The sequence below is a fragment of the Falco cherrug genome, chromosome 6, assembly GCF_023634085.1.
Source record: "Falco cherrug isolate bFalChe1 chromosome 6, bFalChe1.pri, whole genome shotgun sequence".
Lineage (NCBI taxonomy): Eukaryota > Metazoa > Chordata > Aves > Falconiformes > Falconidae > Falco > Falco cherrug.
This window is the reverse complement of record NC_073702.1, coordinates 9,221,302-9,242,741: the sequence shown is the minus strand read 5'-3', so window position 1 is coordinate 9,242,741 and position 21,440 is coordinate 9,221,302. Positions and strand designations below refer to the sequence as shown.

The following is a 21,440-nucleotide window of genomic DNA, read 5'->3' as shown; positions in this document are numbered from 1 at the left end:
ACAGAAGCTTTGAGTTTTAAGGCATCCAGGCATCAAAACACCAGGCAAGTTCCCGTCAGAAGATTATGTGGAACTAGGTCTGGTCAATCCATACAAATATACTAAAGACAAACCGTAAACACTGCACAGTTCTATTTTGCTGAGGCAAAAAATGAAAGAACAAAAGGCGCAGCTGGGATGCTCTGATCTTTATGCTCATGGTTGTGCAGAGTGTCATTACACTCAGCATTCACTGACCCAAATATAACCCACATCAGTTTTATTAGGTAAATCCCACAGGGTTTGAAGTGTGACCCCGCAGAAGTCTATACTGGAATCTGAGCACTCATAACATGACCCTTGTAATAATTTAAATGAAGGTACAGATACGTTAACGTATCAAAATTGGCTAGACAACGCAGTTATCACCCCATGGAGATGGTGATAAAAGAATACTCAAAACAATTTATCAAGAAGGAAACTAACTGTGACTGAGCTGTTCTGTTAGCCTTCCCTATTCCACTAAATCACACTGCATACCGTTTCCCCACTCCCAAATTATGACAACTGAAGTGCAACACAACAGCCACAACACCAGTAACTGGGGGTAGGAAGTTCCAAAGAAACTCTGTACCTTGTTGATTAACAGTGGAAGATTTTACTTTGCGCTTGATTTGTTTCTCTTTCTCAGGATTTTCTCTTGTGGAGTTATTCCTAGTGTTATGACTGTAATCAGACTGACTAGGGATTGACACAATATTCTGGTTCTTGGAATGTTTGGTTGAATTCTCCAGTACTAGAAGGACAAAAAGAAAAAAAAAAAATCAAGTTAAATACTTTATACCACATTCAATCTTATCTGGCTAAAAAGGAAGTCACGTTCTACTATAAACAATCAATTTAAATCAGCGATCTAGAGTGAGAAAGCTTCCTGGATAAAACAACATAGCCTGACTTGTTCAGTTTTCCTCTGAGAACCTCAATGGCACAGCAGCTTGAACACAGAACCAGTCTGAACTGAGACAAGTTTGTTCAGATTTCCAAAAAGCTAGTTTTATGTTTAAAAACATTCACAGCTTAAAAAAAAACCAAAACCAATGAAAAATCCCCAACTTGCCTGACTTTCCTGACCCTGCAGTAGTAGTAGACTTTGTAATTAAAGGCTTTATTGTTAAAGGCTTTGCTCCTGAAGAAGTAGATGGTTGCTCTGTAACAGCCACATCTGTTACCCCCCTATTGCTTCTAGTCCGCACAAGGGAAGAGGTTTCAGCTGCTTTTCCATTCATCTGAGGTGGAGCGTGTCTCGGCGCTGTTGACCGTGCAGGTGCAGAACATGAAGAGGTGGCAGAAGTTTCTGCCTTCAGATGAGGTTTTATTAATCTCCTCTTCCTTTCAGGGCTGCAAAAGGAGTAACAATTTGCATCCTGGAATGCCACTTTTTAATTGTACAAGAATAAATAAAATTAAATGCTAGCGTCTGAGACCGGGGGAGTAAAACTATCATCTCTGCATGAAGTATGTTAAAAATACGACATTTGCTGTGGAAATTCATCTAGTTGTGAGCCTCTGAGAAGTGAAACTTCACAATCAATGCTACAGTTATTTGACAAAGCGTGATGCAATCACTATCCTAACGATGCTGTTTTACTGTACATGTTCAAGAGTTATTTGAATTTTAAGCACTTACACTAGGACAGCTCTAAGTAAAGTTTAAAACTCTTCCACATCATAGGAACTTGCATGTCAAAGCTATATCACTCTGCAATATAGGGAATAGTAAAGGAAGTATTAAGAAAAAAAACCACACTACGTTCTGCTGTTTAGGTATGTCAAACTTACGCAGCATTTCATGAATACTGTAAAGGAATTAAATGTACCTGGATGCCACACTACTGGAAACTGAGCTGCTTCTACTTCTTTTTTTCCTTCGTTTCTTTATTGTATTTCTTTTATGAAAGCGTAGGGCAGATTTATAATCCGATAAAATAGAACTTATGTGTTCTTCAAAGAAAGCAGAAAGGCGCAAGCTCATGCTGTAAATCTAAAAAACACACACAAATTTTATATTTTTCCAAAGCATCATTTTTACTTATCATTGAACAACAGCTAGAGAAGTAAGGACAGTCTGCCTCAACAAATTTCCACTAATCCGATGTGTAGGTTTACTTTTAACTATTTTCATGGTTTTGAAAAGTTTATATGCAACCTTCAGTTGTAATATAAGGAAAAAAATAGAAAAGCCACCTAAGGTCAAGAAATAGAATTTACTTCTGTATTAAGTTGCATTCTTACATCTTATATTTGAACACCAGTCTATTCCTCTTATGGATGAACTGATACTACTGTTAAATTGGTTGCAATAGGTACAATAAATGTACCAGAATTATGCAGGTGCACTTCCCCTCCCCCTGCCCCTCTAGCCTTGGATGATTTATAGAGACTCCGCCTCAGTTTAGATGACAACTAGTTACCTCAGCACAGTTGCTATTAATTCCGGAAACAAAAAACACAGAAGTGAACTGTCTATAGATACTTTCAGAGGGGACACAGCACCTTCTTAGTGTATGAAATACAAAGACAATATTAAACAGTTTAAACTATCAGAGTGCCACAACAAACAGTGTTACAGATTCCGCATGCATTACTCAAGAGGACATCCAAAGAAATTTCACAAGAAAAATATGTAAAAAGCTATATAAAAATATATGTCTAATGTGCCAAGGAAAAAACAAGCTGACAGGTTTAGGATTAATCTTCAAGTAAGCATCAGTGATGTAAAGTAAGATGCTAAATATATCACTGAATGACAAGTCAGAGTAAAAACATCAACGTTCAACAGCTCTGCTTTACATGCACTGAAAGTACATAGGTTTCGGGGTATTAAAATTCTTCATGCCAGAACCTTCCACTTCTACGTAAAATAAAAGAGATCTACAAGTTTACTACTATACCAGCACATTTGGAAGAAACATGAAAAATTACAAAAATGACAGAAGAATCTGTGAAATCAATCACACAGAGCGAAGATACTCTCAAGCATTCTATCTTGGTTTGAGGAATCACATCAAACCATGGAATGGGTTGGGTTGGAAGGGATTTTCAGGATCATCTAGTTCCAACCCCCCTGCCATGGACAGGGACACAGAGATCAAGAAGAGAAAGAAGAACCACAGGAGAATCCAGACCTGCCCAAAAAGCCCTGCCCTTTGATGCAACTGAAAGACGAGAGACTGATTCTTAGGTAGCCCCAAAAGGTAGTGGGACAGTCTATTACTGACCGAGGAGAGATCAATCACTGGTCAGTCCTTCTTGCTAGTCACCTACTAAGGAATTTGGCTGTATGTTTTAAGACAGTAAAGTCCTGATGATTAATTTGCTACTTAGAACAGCCAAACATAAAAGCTATTAATAATTCGAGTCTAACAACTTACGAAAGAAAAGCTACGCAGAAGCCTTGAACACGCTTAAGTATACGTTTATAACTTTCACTGCTAACAGATACTGCGCCTGCAAGTCAATTTGAGAGAAAATATTATTAACTCTAAACCACTGGCAGGGCGTTTCAGTAGGAGCTCAGTAAGAATGGCTTTGCAGGCTCGTGCTTCACGTAAACAGTTCTGTTTCTCAGAAATCCCAAATGCTTCATTACAATCTCACTGCATACTGGTGAACAGCACAGAATTTCATTACCCTCTGCTCTCTCCACCTTGGTATTTCAGCTTTGGGCAACCTTCAGAGTGGAAGTGTGTTGTGTTGCGTGTGTGTTTGAAAATCTAGTTTCTCAGTTAAATTCCACTATTGTACCCACAATCATGCTTCTACAGATGTCTCCTTTAACGTGGCTCTCCCTTTAGGTCCGCTTTCAAATATTATCTTTGAAACACACTTGCTGAACATCAGACCTTTAGGCATTTAAACAGCATACATTCCTTTCCTTTAAAATACAAAGCTATACTACTTTCTCAGAAATATTAATATTTGAATATAAGAAATATTTTTAAGTAATCAATCACACGGTTTCTGTCCTTTATTTTCCAGATATAAGTATTCTTTCAGATAACAAGAAGAAGAAACTAAGTCTTACCCTTGATCTTTTACTTGGTGTATAGGCCTTGGAATTGCTGAAAATAAGTCTCACATCCTTACATAACTCCATCGGTGACTCATAGTTGCCAGCTTCCAGTGTTTCTCTAACAGTAGCAAAATCCATAGGAGTGTCAATAATATCTCTATAATCCTGTTAAGAAATAGCAAAGCAACGTATTACAGATCTTTTTCCCAAGTCTTAATGTAACATTTTCATTAGGATGCATTTGAAAAACCTGTTTAAACCAAATGCCCTCTTTAAATAGGTATGGAAGACTGCTTAAGACATTTTGCTTTTTTCTACTCATACATGACAACCCCTCATAGACATAGTCAACAGGACTGAAGTTCGAAAGTAAGTGATACAAGATTTAATTCATTTTCTAAATAGATTTACTGAAATACAGAGTTCAAAATTTTGTGTCCTAAGGGTTTTATTACTGACACACTGTCATGAAGATAACCATGATAAGAAAGTGTGACTACAAGCTTTCTGGGTGACTTAACAGCTCAAACTTGTTACTAAGACTAATAATGATTTTACAAATTAGCTTTAAATTATGAAGTTTGGGTATTTGAATATGATGAAAGGCTTAGCACATCCCTGATGAAACTTGAGCAGTTTCCCAAACGGACGTCTGACAATTTAGGGAAGTAATATTAAAATAATCAAAACTCCACAGGCTTCAACAGGACCCTGTTCAAGCCCATGACAGTACTTTTTTTCTAGGCTATGGAAAAAACAGAGGAAGTTCTGCTGCCTGAAGTTTCAATTAAAAGAGTTGGAAAAATGGTCACAGTTAAAAAAAAAAAAAAAGCCAACCACTTAAGAACTAGATTATAACTGGCCTTCCCGTTCCAAAATACTCACTGGATATTCAAGTAGGTCCACTGGTTGTCGGAACGGTTCTGAGTCTTCGCACTGAAAAATGAGATTTAGCAGCTCCTGACATTGCTTCTTCCATGACTGAATGTCATATGACTGAGCTCTATTACGTAGCCGCCGCTTTGGCTGATGATCCTGAAATGACAATATTGTCTGTCAGCAAAAAAACTAGCTGTTTTTACAGAATCTACTGGAAAAGGGACCCTGCAGGATATAAATTCTAATTAATGAATTCAGAACATGCAGCAGCACACATAAATGCTTTTACCTTGAAGAGCTCAATAGAACACATCACTAAGTTCAAAACTTGCCAAAAGCTGACATTACAGGATTAATAAAAACAATTTTCAGTTTTACATTCCTTTGTTTACAAATGCATTTCCAAGTATTTATAGCATTATAAACCATTAAAAAAAAAAATTACCTTTCTTTTTCTAGTGGAAGTTCCTGGCACGTTTGTATCTTTCTCTTCTTCCTTTGAGCAAGATAATGAGTCGCATAAAAAGGTTAAAAAAATATAAGCATACATGAGTAGGTGAGTTCTTTTACACTTCACTTATAAGTTGAGTCTTTACAGTTCTATCCCTGTCCCTCTGGGAAGCATTTCAAGTGACAGTCGGTTTTGAGAACCTCTCAGAAGTTTAAGAAGTTATCTAAATTCTCCAGCAAACAGTTAAAGCTCACTGCACTGAAGGGGAAGAGGCTGGATTTTTACCCAGTTTCCCAGCTGACAAAAAGAAACATCTCATTGACAGAAAAGTACACCCTGCTCCCTTACAGTGACTGAAAACAGCACTTTCGTATCTAGCAGGACAGACAGAGGTCCTCTTTCCCCAGCCTATCAATCCCAGTATCCAAGACACAACCACTTACCTCCTCAGAGTCAGACAACACTTTCTTCTTCATTGCGTTGTATAACGGGATTATGTCATAGCAACTCTGGTCTCTGTGTAAGAAGAAACACACGCTAACATTTATTTTCCATCTTCACCTATGGAATCAACTATTATTTTTCCAAGGATAAGGAAAATGTTTATGAAACCGTTCCCAAATAAAACAATAAAGTGTTTAGTTCTATATGAATGCTAAAAGGATGGTAGTAATAAGAAAAGCTAATCTTCTGTTCACAAAGCTGTAAAAATATTATCTGCACTCTGTAAAATATAGAGCATTTAATAGCGTCACTGTTTTAAAATTAAAAATTATAATCTTTTACTACGAATTTATTAGCATTAGAAAAATCTAATACTATACCACATAAAGGGTTCTGGGGCCCATCTAGCTCTGTAAGAAGCACTTAGTGGATTTAGTGTACAAGAAAGCGATTTAATACATTAGTACCCACAACGTAAGACACTTGAAATGTAACGTTTATTTGTGTAAGGGCTAACACTGTTGTTGTATAAACCTACACAAGTATATCTGCAAAATAAACACCGATTTTCAATTGTATAACACAGCAAACCCCTACACAAAAGGAAGTCCAAAGGTTTTCTACTATGTAGCAATGCGAACCACCAGAAAAAAGGAATAAAGACTCAGCAACTCTACAGTGGAATTGTAATCCATAAATAACAGGCTACTGTGCTTATCACTGGAGCAGCTGGGGGGGAAGGTAAGACAAGGTCAAGCAACACACACCCCACCCCTCATTTTCTGCTTTTTAGAAGACTGAGGTAATTTAGGTAACTAAGGCTCAGTCGTCTCTTTCTGAGCCTTAGATTCTCAGAGGCATCTAGATACTTCACTCTTGCTAGAACCATGAAGTTTGCCTTCCATGGTCTAGGTCTTCTACCCTGCAGTTAGAACCCTAAAAATCCCAAAGCCAAAAAACCAAGCCTCATCAAAACCCTCTGGGATTTATATGCATTCCTAGTTCACTTAAGTGAGTATATTAATAGACACAAGCTATAGGCCATTATTAAATAAGAATATCCATGTGTTGCACTAATTTAGCTAAGCCAATTAAAAACAGACACTTTGAAAAACCCTGAGCTGCTTAATTAATCAGAAAAAGAAACACGCAGGACAAAGATGTTAAAGAACAGTTAGTAACGGAGAAGCCTCTTTAGATACATGCCTGTTCCTAAAGGTATATTTCACCAAAACTTTTAACATCTGAAGAAGTTAAGTATTTTTCACTGTCCAGCCAGTACCAGCAATCACAGGTACTGAAGGTATCAAAGACTTAGGTGTGGAGTCAAAGTCCTAGATTTCCAAATACATAATGCAATGCCAACGTGCTTAAGAATACACAAAATAAAAAACAAGATTCAATTCAACACTAAATTAGAGAAACTAAATCACTAAAAATGTTATTTTTGTTAAACTAATGAAGTACCTTGCTGTTTCTAAAAGGTGGGAACAGCAGCATTCCCTGTGTACAAGTAAATCAAAGTAATGGACATAGTAAAGTCTTTGTACAAACTTTGGGTCTGCAGATGTGTCAACTGACTCAAATCTGAAACATTTCTCACTGACTTTTTCTACAGACAATAATAAAAAAGAACATTTGAAAGACAACTACTGTTTCTGTCAGCCACAAAGCTTCCGGTTTAGATTTTGCATTTTCAATCACATTATAAAGACTTCGGAATTAAATGCCCACAATTATGTTAACACAGGCAGTATTCAAACTCAGAATTAGAACTCCTAACTTACCTATAAATATATCTATCACTTCATGAAGATACTCAGACCCATTTTTATCATTTAGCAGAAAGTCTCTAAATAAAATGCCATGCCAATCTATGCCAATCAACATATTGTAAAATTTCATCTTGTTTTGCAAACTTATTTCTTCATCAATATTAGCTTTCTTCCTTTCTGCCCCAACAGCAGACAGCAGGTTTATTCAAGCTGCAAAACTACGTCACTTGAAAATTCAGATCTGAAAAGGCTTAAATACCTTGGTAAGAGACAGGAATAACAACAGACCTACTAAGCAACTCACTTTATGAAGTGTAGCAGAAGATCTGTGACAAATTTGGCAGATTTGACAATAGGACTTCCAGGTTCATTAAATGTGCGAGTATTATGTTCTATGTACCGGACTTCCCACATTAATGAAGAAAGGCGCCTGTATATGAAAGGAGGGACGGGGGGGGAGAACACGACTTCATTTCCAGCAATGTCTATGAAACAGGAGAAAAAGCCTTACATTCTTCTTCCAATGTACTACCCCATTGACCGTTTTTTTACATCACATCAGAAAACATGCACACTTCAATATGTTGCCCTACGCGACCAGCAGAAGGGAGCTTCCTTGGGCTTCCTGCTCTTACGTCCTGCAGGAACTTACACAAAAGGATTTAAGGATACACAGCTGACACTCCTTGGGATAATCCAGCTGTGACACTTCAGCTTTTATTATTCCTTAACCCACCCTGTACCACCTCTGAAGTTACAGCTGAGGATTAACAAAATAGTTATAAAGATTCATTAAAAGTATACATTTTTCTGACAGATAGACAACGACCAGATTTCCTCACACAGGTCTGATTTAATGACCTAACTATAGAATAGTCACATTATGAAAAATTACGCACAAAAGCTAAAATAACTGAAAAAATCAGATCCAGATCTTAAAAAAAAAAAAAAAGAGATAAAGATAATAAATACTATTTCATATAAAAACTCTGACAGCACAGAAGTCACAAATATATGCAGTCTTTCATTTTCCTACCAGCAAAACATGATGTACAAATGTTTTGCAAAGTTAAGCCGGGGATCATTTTAACAAGTGTAGTGTAGAATAACTGTTTAGATGCAATTTAATCATGTTTATGGCCCCAGCATTTAGATCTATACAATGCCAGCGGTGACTGGGAACGCCCATACTTTTTGTCTTGTTTTGCATATTTTAAAAACACACAGGCATGCTAAGACTCCTGGTTCAGAAGAGAAAAAAAGTATGTTTTAAGGTAAGCCTCATGAAAAGCTACCAAAATCACAAGTGATCTGAACAATCTTTCCTGCGGGAGGTAAAAAAAAAATTTCACTGGAAACCACAACACAAAGTGGCTGCTTATTACCTAACCAGGCCTTGGCAATACCACAAACTAATAAAACCAGGTTTACTGAAAAAGTATACTGATTATCTAAAATAACCGCCTAACTCTTTTAACAAGAGAAACAATCCAGCAAAACATCCTCATCACTTCTGATTGCAAAGCAGTACATTACAGAAGTGAAAGCTGGTTTAACTTTTATCACACAATAAACATTGGAACAATAAATGTGCATTACTGCATTATGATGTATAAATGGCTTTTTTGAAAATGAAAAAGTGATTTTTCATTTAGAATTCAGTCTTCAGTTAGTACGCATAAAGTCCTACAAATTAACTTTGAAATTTGGCCCAGAACAAAACGTTAGCCGTGTTTATTCAAAAGAAGTAGAAGTAATTTAAAGGAGCATAATACTCCTAACACTGATATTTACTGCAAAAAAATACAGCAATTAGAATCATAGTTTAGGAAAATGTCGGAACAGTGTCAAAAAGTTTAAACTTATTTTTATTGCTATCCAACAATTTAGAATTTCAAGACCAGTAATTTTAGAAACTCTCTTCTGTGTAGCTTCTGAAGTGATAATGCAAAATTTATTTATTTTTTAAAAGCACAGTAGGATAAATACACTCAATATATTTCTAAGGTTCCTCTTACTAAAAAAAAAAAGATTTAAAAAAAGAAAATAAGTGGAAACTTAATCCTTTTGACTAAGAGTCATTTTACTGACCTAGTCTCTGGTCCTGCAGTTTGAATCTCACATGGAACAAGCCATTTGCATAAGCAGGAATCTGAATGCCGCGTAATTCTAAAATACATTTTGGAGATGTTCAATCCTTTTAAAAGTTTTATAAAAAGGAAGCCTAGCTCAAGGATAGAAGATGAGAGCACACACCTGTACCCATCTCCTAACTGGGTATTTATTACAAGACAAAGAGCTACCAAAAACTACGGTCAGCAGTATTTCACAGCAGGAACTGAGACTTGGATCTAACCTGTAAAATCTGCTTTCCAGTCTTTGTTTAATGGTACTGAGGTCTGTGGGATACGCCACAACAGTGCAATACATGGGGTAAGCCTGAAGATCCACAGGTGCCACGAATGCAGAAGCAATATCTAGACAGAATGAAAAAAAACCCCAAAATCAGTTATATACCACAAAAGCCCCTTAGCAGTTTCAAGATTCATCCCCTGCAACATATGCTCATGTTTGAAACGCATAGCACCTTCCCAAAACCACCACCAACTAGATATTCCAAACAATTTGTGATACTCTACATATAGAAGTGCTTGCTGAGTTGCAAGTACAGTCACTGCAGCAACTACCCATTCTGATGCGCATGAAACACCACATTCCTCAGATATGCAAAATATACACCTTTGAAAAGCAGATTCAAATGTATGAATTATACATATATGAAGACGTGCAATTCAGTATCGTTATTTACAACACAGGCTCATTTAATTTGGTTTTGTACTGCCACTCTCCCATCTTCAAACAAAGCAATGCGTTAAAATTCTTACCACCTAAGTTACAGGACTATTTCAATCTCATTAAGATATGGGGAAAGCCCACACTCCAAATAAAAGTGAAACACAATCTCCTGTCCCTACCGAACTGTAAAGGAGCCTTCTAAGACCAATCCACCATAATGTTAGAAGACTGCTGAGCAACTTAAATCTCTGTACCTGCACAAACTTGTTTTTGTTTTTTTTTTCCTTCCTGTGCTTAGAAGTCTGAGTGCTTAGGCACATCATTCTAACATTTCATAACTCAGGGGAAAATACTGGAATACAAAAAGACAAAAAAACCCTTTAATGTCTCTCTCAAAAGCTTTTAAGAACAGGAAATATGCTGTTGCTAAACAGACTGCTCCTCTTCTAAAAGCTGTTTACTTATGAATGTTCCAGCAACTGCTACTTTGTACCGATACGCACGACATATGCTCTAGTTAAATCCCAAACTAAGCAGTATGCCATACAACATAATGCAAAATGTAAAACCATTACTCTTAGACAACACAGTGAAAATAACTAAAATTTCATTTCCTCACAAGCTTTTTAAAATGTAATTCTGTAAGCTGGATTACTGAACTGTATAGATACTTCCTTCCTTCTGGAAGCAATAGGAAGCTGCTTACGCAGCATGACACTGAAGAAGCCATAATGTGGGACACGTCAGTACCAGAAATATTTCGAGTGTTAAAGAGTTTTCTGGCTTTTTAAAAATGTGTCTTACCTTGCTTTATTTAAAAAAAATCAGTTAAAAAAAAACCAACAACTGTCTGTGACAAATTATATATATAATTTATGACCATTGTTACCCCAGAATTTGAGTGCTGACTTAACACAGTTTGCTCATCACAAAATATACAAAAGACTTGAGATTCAGCTTGCGTTTCACTGATGGACCTCCACCTCAGACACTCATCTTTGATCATGTAAATGTGGCAGTGATGTGTTAAACGTTTTAACAATTACCTTTTCAGAAGCTGCCTGTGAAGAGTAATTGCTCTACAACCAAATAGCAAGTGCCTTTTCATACGTTAACAAACTACTTTTTCCTCAGTATTTTGCACAACTATGGCAATGTGGGGGAGAAAAGGAGAATTAGAAAAGGGGAAATCTACACATAGTTATCCATTCTCTAAGTATGTAAGATGCCCCCCTCCATCGGCCTGTAATATACTTAATATTCTGTTCATCATAACGTTTGCAGTTTTAGCCCCCACAAGTCATTCTGGGGGCTAAAGTAAAAAATTAAGTACTTGGTTTTAGCATGTAAAACACAAACCCCTAGCACATATATGTCAAATTATCTACCAAAACTCAACAGTTACCTTTGAGAACAGGAGAAAATTTAGGTTTTATATGTACTCACTGAGAAAGTTTTGTTCCAGCTAATCAAAAGGTAAAAGATGTGTTTTATCACATTCGGTTTTGTAATTTCAGAAGTACAGATGAGCATAGTCGGAAAAATATAACAGGAAAACATTTCCCATATTATTCAGGATTTACCTAGAGTCATGAGCTGGTTTATCCCTGCAATAACTCTGTCACACTCCTCGTCTCGGGTCCTGGAACCCCACTCTCCATCCAGAGGTTTGTAGAGCAGCGTTCTACGTTCGTCATCTGTTAAAGGAACACTAGTTCCCAGTTCTTCTGGAAATACAGCTAGAATGTAACACGAAAACTAAATAAAACATAAATCTTTGTATCTTGTGTAATACATATACCCGTAATTCAAAGATGTGTAACATCATTTTACTAACCAAAACAAATGCGTAGTTCTTGATTTGCTCAAAGACATTTTGGACACATCCAGTATCATTTCTGTATATTGTTATATGTTAAATTTAAATCCTCACAATGTAGTTTGGTGTACAAGTCTTCCAAGAAACAAGATTTACCTTCTTCCGAATAGCTAATTGTAGAATTTATTTTAGAACCAACCAAGACACTCCTTTACCCCAGTTAGTTTGTGTTTTGTTTTGGGGTGGTTTAGTTGGGGTTTTTTTGTTTATTTGTTCTTGGCTTTTTGTGTGTGTGATTGTGGTTTTTGTGGTTGCCTTTTTTGTTTTTTTTTTTTTTAAAAAAAAACCCCAAATTCTTATATAGTTTTGGTAACGGATGGTCAATGATTTTCAGATGGAGCTTAAATGACTTTGATATTGATGCTAAAACACTCTCCAGGCAGTGGTTCCGTCTTGTCACGGTTTGTGACACGTGAGGTCAAATGCCAAAACCAGAGCTCCTGAGCAAGCAAATTAAAAGTGCCGTCACCCTAGCATTCTTCAGGACCAAGCAATTTTGCCAATTTGTAATGTAACAGCAGATTTTCAGTGTACAATGCAAAATGCTCCTCTTAAACTTTTTTTTTTTTAAAAGGAAAGTGTAAAAGAAGTTAGTATTTGTGGATACAGCAAAAAATAAAAGCCACAGGTTCAAGTTTGGTTACCTACCTATTTTAATTATTATAGTCATGTTATCACTTTAGTGTCCGTATTTTACTTATGAAGAGATACCCATTAAAAGATGGGTTGAACTGAACTGAAATGTTGAAATGAACACACTTACAACTTAAAAGAATTAAGAATGATACATGGTTACTTATGAGTGACAATGTTACTGAGCGTTTCCTAGAAAACACAAGGAAAAAATGCTGGTTCTACTTCAAAAAAAACACCTAAGTGAGACCAGAAGAAATACCGCATTCTTGTCTATGAACCGTGCCCAAGCTTTGCTGTCCACTCTGCAGCAGGTCTATCTGCCACACGTGCTGGGCCAGACACGGAGTAAATCCTACTATTACCAAACTATCTCACAGGCACATGTTGCATCTTCAATGCACCGAACACCTGCAGGCGTGCTGACAGGGCTCAGAGCAGCCAGCTTCCTCAGGCTGAGGTTTATCCTCAATCCTCCCGAACTGTACAAAAAGTTAACTTTAACTGTACAGCATCTGTTACAAGTTTTTCTAACACTTCTGCCTACTTCTAACGTGCACTTAGTTTGTCTAAGTATACTGCACGTTTTTCACAGTTCTTTTATCTTGATCTGCTTTTAGTTTAATAATTGATTTTAAAATGTTCTTCAAATGCAACTGGTTTGTGGGCCTTTCCCCTATTCCCCAAGAGAAGCAGGATTATTTAAGGTAAAACCATACAACTTTTTCTTTTTTCCTTCTGTAAATATAATCTTAAAGCAAATTATGTTATTAATGTACCATACCATTACTTGGTATCAGCTCCATGTCCCAAGGGCTCATCTTCTCAGTATCACCGTTGTCCCAGCTTAAAAATAACCACATTTAAATTATCTACTAATACTGCTTCAACCACGTGATTATTTAATGTTTGTAACACAACATAACTTATATACCACACAGTATTATAATAAACTGGACAGTGAGATGCATGACTGAATTTAATGAAAGCAAATTGCTCAGTCATACTTCAAATGAAATAACTAATGAAAATAAAAGATTGAAGATAAATTTGCTAACCAGACATTGTAGCACTGAAATAAGCTATCAGGATAATCAGGCTGAAGAGGTTCCTGGCTTTCAATTGTTCCAAACCACCAAGCATCATCTATCACTGACCTGAAACGATCACCTAGGTGAGAACATAAAATAATTTTGTCAATACAAGGCACCTTACTCCTCTCAAGAAAAGCAGATTTTACATACCTTTGGCTTGATCTTGAATACAGAAATCCTTTTGAACACTTGTAGCATCAACAGGCAAACATGAGTCATACTCAGTTTAAAAAAAATATTATTAAATTATTTCTGAAGGCTGCTTTTGAACCAAAATAAAAGTTAACATGGCATTAAAAAAAATTATCAATGCTTTCCAAATCTATCTATATATTCTTTATATATGAGTTTATTTCTTAATTTCACATGAAGGGTGTTATAACATTAGGATTCAAATCTGCTTGCATTAAACACTACATGCTACCTTAAAACAACTGAGCACCATGACACTTTTGTATGGAGGGTATTTTACATGCTGCTGAGCTCCTCCTCCTTAGTTTCTGAAGGGCTTTCTCAGCTACCCAAATGTAACTCAGAGGCTCATTCCCTTTACTATGCATGCAATCTGACTGATAAAAGAATAAAATTTATTAAAGCTTCTTCAAAAGGTTAGCAAAGTAATTTACTATGCCTTTAAATAGTTCCACTACTGCAAAGTGTTCACCTAGCTGAGAAAAAAGGTCAGAAGCATTATTAAAAATAAATTACACGTGAGAATATGTGTATTACATGCCACCATAAAGTCTAACATTTTCGGTAACATGCCACAGAATTTAGAAACAATTTTTAGTGGAGTATTCAGGTCACTCAATACAAGAAAAAATGTAACTTAAGTCTGATATTCCAAGAACTGCATGTTTTTGCTTTCATGGGATTTGAATATACACACACTTTCTCAACTGCTGCAATGTTTGAACTATTTCAATATATCCACATTCTGGCCAAATGCTTCCTGCAGTTGTCTGAATTAATAGGAAGTAAATACATTCTCAAAAATGTTCTGCTTTCCTTACTGCACTTTTTTTTAAAAAAGTTAACGGATTGCAAGTAATTCCAGCACAATTACTTCTAGCACAAAAACTTCCATTAATAATCCTAATTGTGTTGAACGTAATTGAACCAAGTATACAATAAATATCTGAAATACAAGTCCAAAAATGTAAATAAGGGCCAATACTTTATTTTAAAGGACTAAATTATCCTGAAGCGCTCTTAAAGCACAGTCTCCCAGTATGGCATTCCCAAGTGATCAGTTTTACAAGGGTATGTGAGTGGGTACAAATGTGAGTGACTTCATGGGCTGAACATTAAGCAGATCAAAACCACTTAAAGGAGCGTATACTGGCAGCCACTTCCAATTTCTCAAGAGCCACAGTGTTCCTATGGACAGAATGCTAAAGCCGAAAACATTATTGAAAAAGCCCACAGAACACTTGCCTGAACCACCCTTTTCTAATGTGCTCTGTTACTTCATCTATGCAGACAGTAGACCAAAAATTCTTAGAGAAGGATTTAGCATAATTTTCTAGAACTGTGCATCACCAGATAACACTAGCTTGATGAAAATGTAAAATGTATGTTGAACTTGAAGTGGCTGCTGTGTAAGAGACAGGTATGTGCACCTAAGACATACAGCTAAAGCTGCAGGAATCCCACTGGAATAGCTTTTAGCCCAAGTATTAATTTTGTAGCTACACTGTAAGACAAAAATATGCAATAAATAGTATCAGAGTAGAAATAAGAATCTGTCACTTCTCAAACTTTATAAATTTGTTCTTTCTGAAAGGATTCATATATTAATATACATTTAACATGAAGTGATGCAAATATCATAGATAAGTAACTTCCCTAAAACAAAAAACCTGAACCAAACAACAAAAACTCCAAAAAAAACCCATGAAAACACCAAGGATTGTTATTGGTTAAAAGATCAATGTTTTAATGATTTAAAGTGGAGTCAGAAAATTTAATATCCAGTAGCTCTCCAAATAGTAGCTATAAAAATATTGATTTGTAGGCTAAGTGCCAGAAATCACAAAGGAATAAAAAAAAATAAAATAGTAACAGTAGTCCTGAGAAGACAAACCAGCAACTGCATGACATGAAAAAATATACCAGCTTGTTGTTGATGAAGAGCTATGGTGAAAGCTCAGACGACCTAAGCATGTCAGATAAATCTTGGGGATTTCAGATTCATATGGTTAAATACTCAGGAACAGTTTCATGTACAGTTTCTAAGGCATTTCTCCTGACCCTGGCAGAAAATATGATCTATTTTCAAAGAACACTGTTATATTGTGATCCCCATTGCAACAAAACTGTGCATGACTTGTCCCAAGTACCTAAGCATACACCAGTAATATATCCAAAGTATCAACTTAGCGGGGGTAGCACTCTGGCAGGCACCTGGAAGAGCTGTTAAGAGCTCCAAAAGCAGTGTCTCTGCTATTTCTGCTGTAGCATCTCATGCAGTCCCAAAGGAGGACAGTGTTTCACCATCCAAAAGAGGAACTGAAGAATGAAGTCTAACACACACTTGTCAGTTACAGGCTGGCATTAGACACTATTGGCCTGAAACTCACATTATTTACATTGAAGGCTTGATAAAAGGTTCTGGCACTTTCAACACCTTTTGCGTAGCTCCGACTCTTTCCACACTGCAAGTTTCTCAAAGTACAGTTACCAGCCCAGGAAGGAGATGATACCTGTGCTCAGTCTTAAAAGCAGCGAGGGTAACATTACAAAGTCCCTCTACTCCTGGATCTCTGTCATGATGGCTGACAGACGACTTCTGGCTAGGCTGTTCACGGACAAGGTACAGCAGTCATTCTGCTGCCGTGATCTTGTAGGAAAACATGTTTGGCATGGCAAAGGAGGACAAGACCACAGATCCATAACTACCAGGAAGGAGCAAAGCTTGGTGACATATTAGTAGATGTGGACTAATCTTGTCTCTTAAGGAATCTTTAAACTGAAATCACCTTTAAAGAAGAAATGGAGGTTTACATTTCCTATTGAATCAGAAGCCTAAGGTCTTTACCGAATTCCCTACAGAATTGAAGACTAGCTGTCTTTTTGGACAACATAACAAAGTATGATATCAAACTTATTAATTTATACATCTACTGTTAAGGCACACATCCCAAGCAAGGGTATCATGATACATCAAAGGACAGGAAACCAACTCATCTTTCCTGGCAGAAAAATCAGGTAAGAAACAATAAACATGGTTTTTAACGTCCAGCTGTGCTACTTCTTCAGGTGACTTAGTTACAATGAACTTAGGAGAGGACAGCACTTTGAAAGCAACAAATACAGACTAAGGAGGCAGTATATTTGCAGAAATGTATGTTGTATCGGTTGTTTCCTCAAGGCAATCAGATACACATCATGTTTTTGCATTAAAATCCTCCATTCTCCTATATGCCTGAAGTGGCAAGAAATGCTGGCAAGTCAACTGTGTACATGCGAGCCACAGCTCCTGATGGAAGAACCGCAGGAATCGAGCTGGTACAGTTAATCACTGTTACATTACAGAAAGAGTATTTAACATTGAGACATGCTTTTAAAAAAAAAAAAAAGGAAGGCTATCCATTTCATTTTCGGGAGCATGTCACTTCACAAAACCCACTGAGATACTGGAAAGGACTTAATGGTGCCTATCATTCTGCAAACATGGCATCACACACCAATTTCTCTCTTAGGGGAACAGTGCTCATCCTGAATTCTGAAGCATCAGTAACACTTGCTTAATCTTCTAAGTTTCAGGGACGATCTAAGGCTGTTCTTATGAATGAGAACATATGTATTTCTTGACCTCTTGAAACAAACCACCATATTAGAGGATCATTTTGTCATAATGCAGCTTTCTCTCCCCCTAATAAGATTTCATTGCTGAGAGGCAATCGTTGTTATCATATGGAAAACATGACTAGGAAATAGATCTGACTGGAGGACATTCCTGTCATGGACACTCTCCGATATCCAGAATTTCGAAATAAGTAAGCACAGGGCAAAGTAAAATGAATCAGAAAACACTTCCACATCATGCAGCAGTGAATTATAATTATATACACTTCAATGAAGGTAAACCATATGGGGTTTAGAACAGAATTCAAACAAGTCTAAAGAGATGGGAAGGACATTCTCTTGGTACAATCCAGAGATCAAAAATTTCAAATGGTGGGGAAAGTTCTTCCTTATTTCCAGCAGAAATTCATGGGAAAAAAATCTAGTAGCAATGCAGTTGTAAGAGGGCCTTCAGTCAAAAAAAAAAAAAAAAAAAAAAAGAAAAAGACAAGCAATATATAGGCTACAATAAGTTATCAGTTACCAATAAACACCGTATTTCTAAAAAGTATTCTTTTCCTCTCTGCAAACATATAACTGAGAATTTTCTTTGCACTTTTTTTTACAGATAACATTGTTTGCTGGCTGTAGCTTCAAAGCAGAACTCCACATCCAGTGGACAGAGGTTATGATCAGATTTCAGCATAGCATTAGGATTTATTTACCGTAACCTATTCTTAGTAAGTTCTCATGAAAATAAGTAGACACTTAAACAACAAAAAAACCACACCACCACGCCCCCTGCCACAACTCACCTATATTCCATCGTCTATGTTTTGCATCATCAAACTGCTGCCTCAAAACTAGGAAATCTATGACATCTGGCATATCATGGTACCTAATTACAACAGAACACACAACTATTAAGCGGTAAAACAGCAAAAGCATAAAGTTGAGCACTTACATAAAAAAATTAACACTCCGAATTCAACACTTCAAAAGCAAAACCTCAAATCATGACATTAATGGGATTTTTTAAACTTTCAACCTCACCCCCTGCAAGGAAGCCCCCAATTTGAATATAATATTGATTTCCTTACTTCATGGTGAATGATCCTCCAGTTAGTTTACCCGTATCAGGGTCAAGAAAAGCTAGTTTAAGACAGCAGAGAGTAGGCAATCCTACTTCATACTTAATCCCAACAATTTTCATTAGCTCTTGCTCCTGGAATAAACAAAACGTTATATACCACCACTGAAGTTAAGCTGATAATAACAACTTTCTAAAACATGAAAATATGGATATACTGAAAAGACATGTCTAAGTTCAGTACCCAAAAATTAATCTTTCAAAACAAGCTATTATTTCACAATGTAACTTGTCTGAAAAATATTTTTCTATGAACTGTAACCACCTCACCTGCTCAAGCAGATGCAAAAAGGAGTACAGTTTAAGGTCTGATTTCATTTGACTGTTACACTAAGTTAATATTTTAAGATCAGAAGGAAAAACTAAGAGCACAACATTAGAAACATACTGTATCAAGAATCTTCTTTCAGTTTAGTTTTCAAATTTTCGGTATTAAGGTATAAACAAAAATGAGAAAGAAGTCATACCCGTAATTCCATTTTATGCCATGGTTGTTTCTTGGGATTAATACTATATATTTTGTTCTTCTTGGCCATTACCACATATGCTTCATGACCTTGTCGGAAATAGTAGACCTAAAAGTGAAATGTGACAGTTAGAGACTTCAATGAGCTGTAATGCTAGCATATCACCACCATGCAGTGTATGTCCTTTCTATTTTATCATTAACTTTTGCCCACTCTTAAGAACCTGTTACTTTTGCAGGAAACCAAAAATTAAACAGTGAACAGTTAAAGCAGGTATAATAGAAACATTTCCAGAAAAAGTAGGAAAGATTTAGAACAATTTTCCCTATGAGCAAAATATCCTAAATCACTCATATGAGACCAAAATCAGATCAGTAATAACATCTACTTATCATCACACTATAGAACAATTCAATGTTCTCCACATATATATACACACGCACATCTATACAGTAACATGAATTCCACTAATACACCTGGTTATTCATCACTATAGGACAGACCTAAAAAGACAATGAAGTTTATCTCTAAATTCTCTGACTTATCATATCTTTTTGGAACAAGAAATCCATTCTAGAGGAAAATTCAGCTGTTGTTACTGTCCTGGTAAGTTCTTGGTGTTCGGTCCCACACCACCAAACAAACAGTCTAACAGACATGAGCAAACTGCAAATAGACATTTCAAGTGCTTATTAAAAATTTTCAAATCCTTCCACTATAAATTCCCATGGTTCAGACATCTAGAGTCTATTAGTTTTATTTTAATCCTGTTGTATATGATACCATGTGGATGAATGGTTTTGTTATAAACCATCACCGTAATGAAGTAGTAAGCCGAAAACCTTAAACATATATTCAAGGAATGCATCTGAAATGTGAAACATTCCTTGAACTAATCAGAACAAAGACCTGATAAACAGCTGTATTCTAGGTATGACGCATTCCAAATAAATGAACCCTCTTAAAAGCGCCCCAAGCAGTAAACATGGGGTTTCCATCAAGTAGGATGAGGGAACAACAGCTTAAATATAAAGGCCTAGCAAAAAAAGCAGAGTGAAAAGCCCTCAGTAAGTTTTAAAATACATTTATAAAATTAAACACACTAATATTTATATTTCCACATGCTTTCCAAAACCGTTGTTTTTATAAAATATTATGAACAAATGTCTGTCAAATTTCTACATTAACAGTTACTGAGCTTTCTTAATGTCACATGGCAATTATTTTATTTTTAAATGAAGGACTCAGTACCATAATTTTTTTATGTTTAGGCTACCGAGAGACAGATCTAAAATAATGCAAGTTTAAATTACACTTGCGACGTTGTCATAATTGTTTCCTGTGCCTTCCAGTGAATCAAAACAAAAGAATCCACTCAGTGACACAGGCTACACAATTCCTCCTACGCTAACTGCTTCTGCTGAACCTCTGTGTAAACTCAACCCACTGTTTACAGACGTGAAACATTTTTATTTTGTAAATGGCTCTAAGCATTGCATCTTGTCAGAAGAACAAATTAGAAAGATATATGTGGAAAAAATAATTTATGCCTTTTCCCAGGAAATTATATTTTTAATCTTGATAAATTCCTGCTTCTGCATGTTGTAGTTAGTACCCAGACAAAAACTGTTCTTTATTGTCTTAATGGCAGAATACTCCAATGAGTATGTACTGTATTTTGATAATCAGACAGGGAAGTTGCAGTCCCATCTCTCTGGTATGTTTCCACTGTTCCTCAAGACGCGTGACAAAGGTCTGTAAATAGCAGTATTCAGAAAGGGAAAAGGGATGGTATGTGCTATTCTTATGCACCGAGTGTAACTAAATAGAACACTACTGTTTCTTCTTGTTTGCACAGCTGTAAGAGAACAAATTTGAAATATCTCTCCTCCCAAATCTTTATAAAACGTACCAACCATCCACCAAAATGTCCAAAGGCCACACAAGACCTCTTCTCATCACATTTTTCTAATTAAACTGATCTATTTCTGTGGGTCTCAAAAGTAACTTTCTAAATGAACAGGTTCTTTTC

The 21,440-nt window shown here is 36.3% G+C and overlaps 1 protein-coding gene across 4 annotated transcripts in view; it reads right to left on the bottom strand.

Moving 5' to 3' along the window:
* Positions 1-21,440, bottom strand: part of PHIP (pleckstrin homology domain interacting protein) — a 119,316-nt gene that overhangs the window by 7,761 nt on the left and 90,115 nt on the right. For all 4 annotated transcript variants that reach the window (XM_055714372.1, XM_055714373.1, XM_055714374.1 and 1 more), the window contains 15 exons: positions 19,409-19,516; positions 18,892-19,016; positions 18,607-18,689; positions 13,967-14,078; positions 13,693-13,754; positions 11,980-12,135; positions 9,957-10,077; positions 7,905-8,030; positions 5,825-5,897; positions 5,376-5,426; positions 4,937-5,086; positions 4,064-4,216; positions 1,857-2,020; positions 1,097-1,377; positions 614-775 (listed from right to left, as the gene is read on the bottom strand). In XM_055714372.1, the coding sequence (XP_055570347.1) occupies positions 614-775; positions 1,097-1,377; positions 1,857-2,020; positions 4,064-4,216; positions 4,937-5,086; positions 5,376-5,426; positions 5,825-5,897; positions 7,905-8,030; positions 9,957-10,077; positions 11,980-12,135; positions 13,693-13,754; positions 13,967-14,078; positions 18,607-18,689; positions 18,892-19,016; positions 19,409-19,516 (1,927 nt within the window). The remainder of the gene's footprint in view (positions 1-613; positions 776-1,096; positions 1,378-1,856; positions 2,021-4,063; positions 4,217-4,936; positions 5,087-5,375; positions 5,427-5,824; positions 5,898-7,904; positions 8,031-9,956; positions 10,078-11,979; positions 12,136-13,692; positions 13,755-13,966; positions 14,079-18,606; positions 18,690-18,891; positions 19,017-19,408; positions 19,517-21,440) is intronic.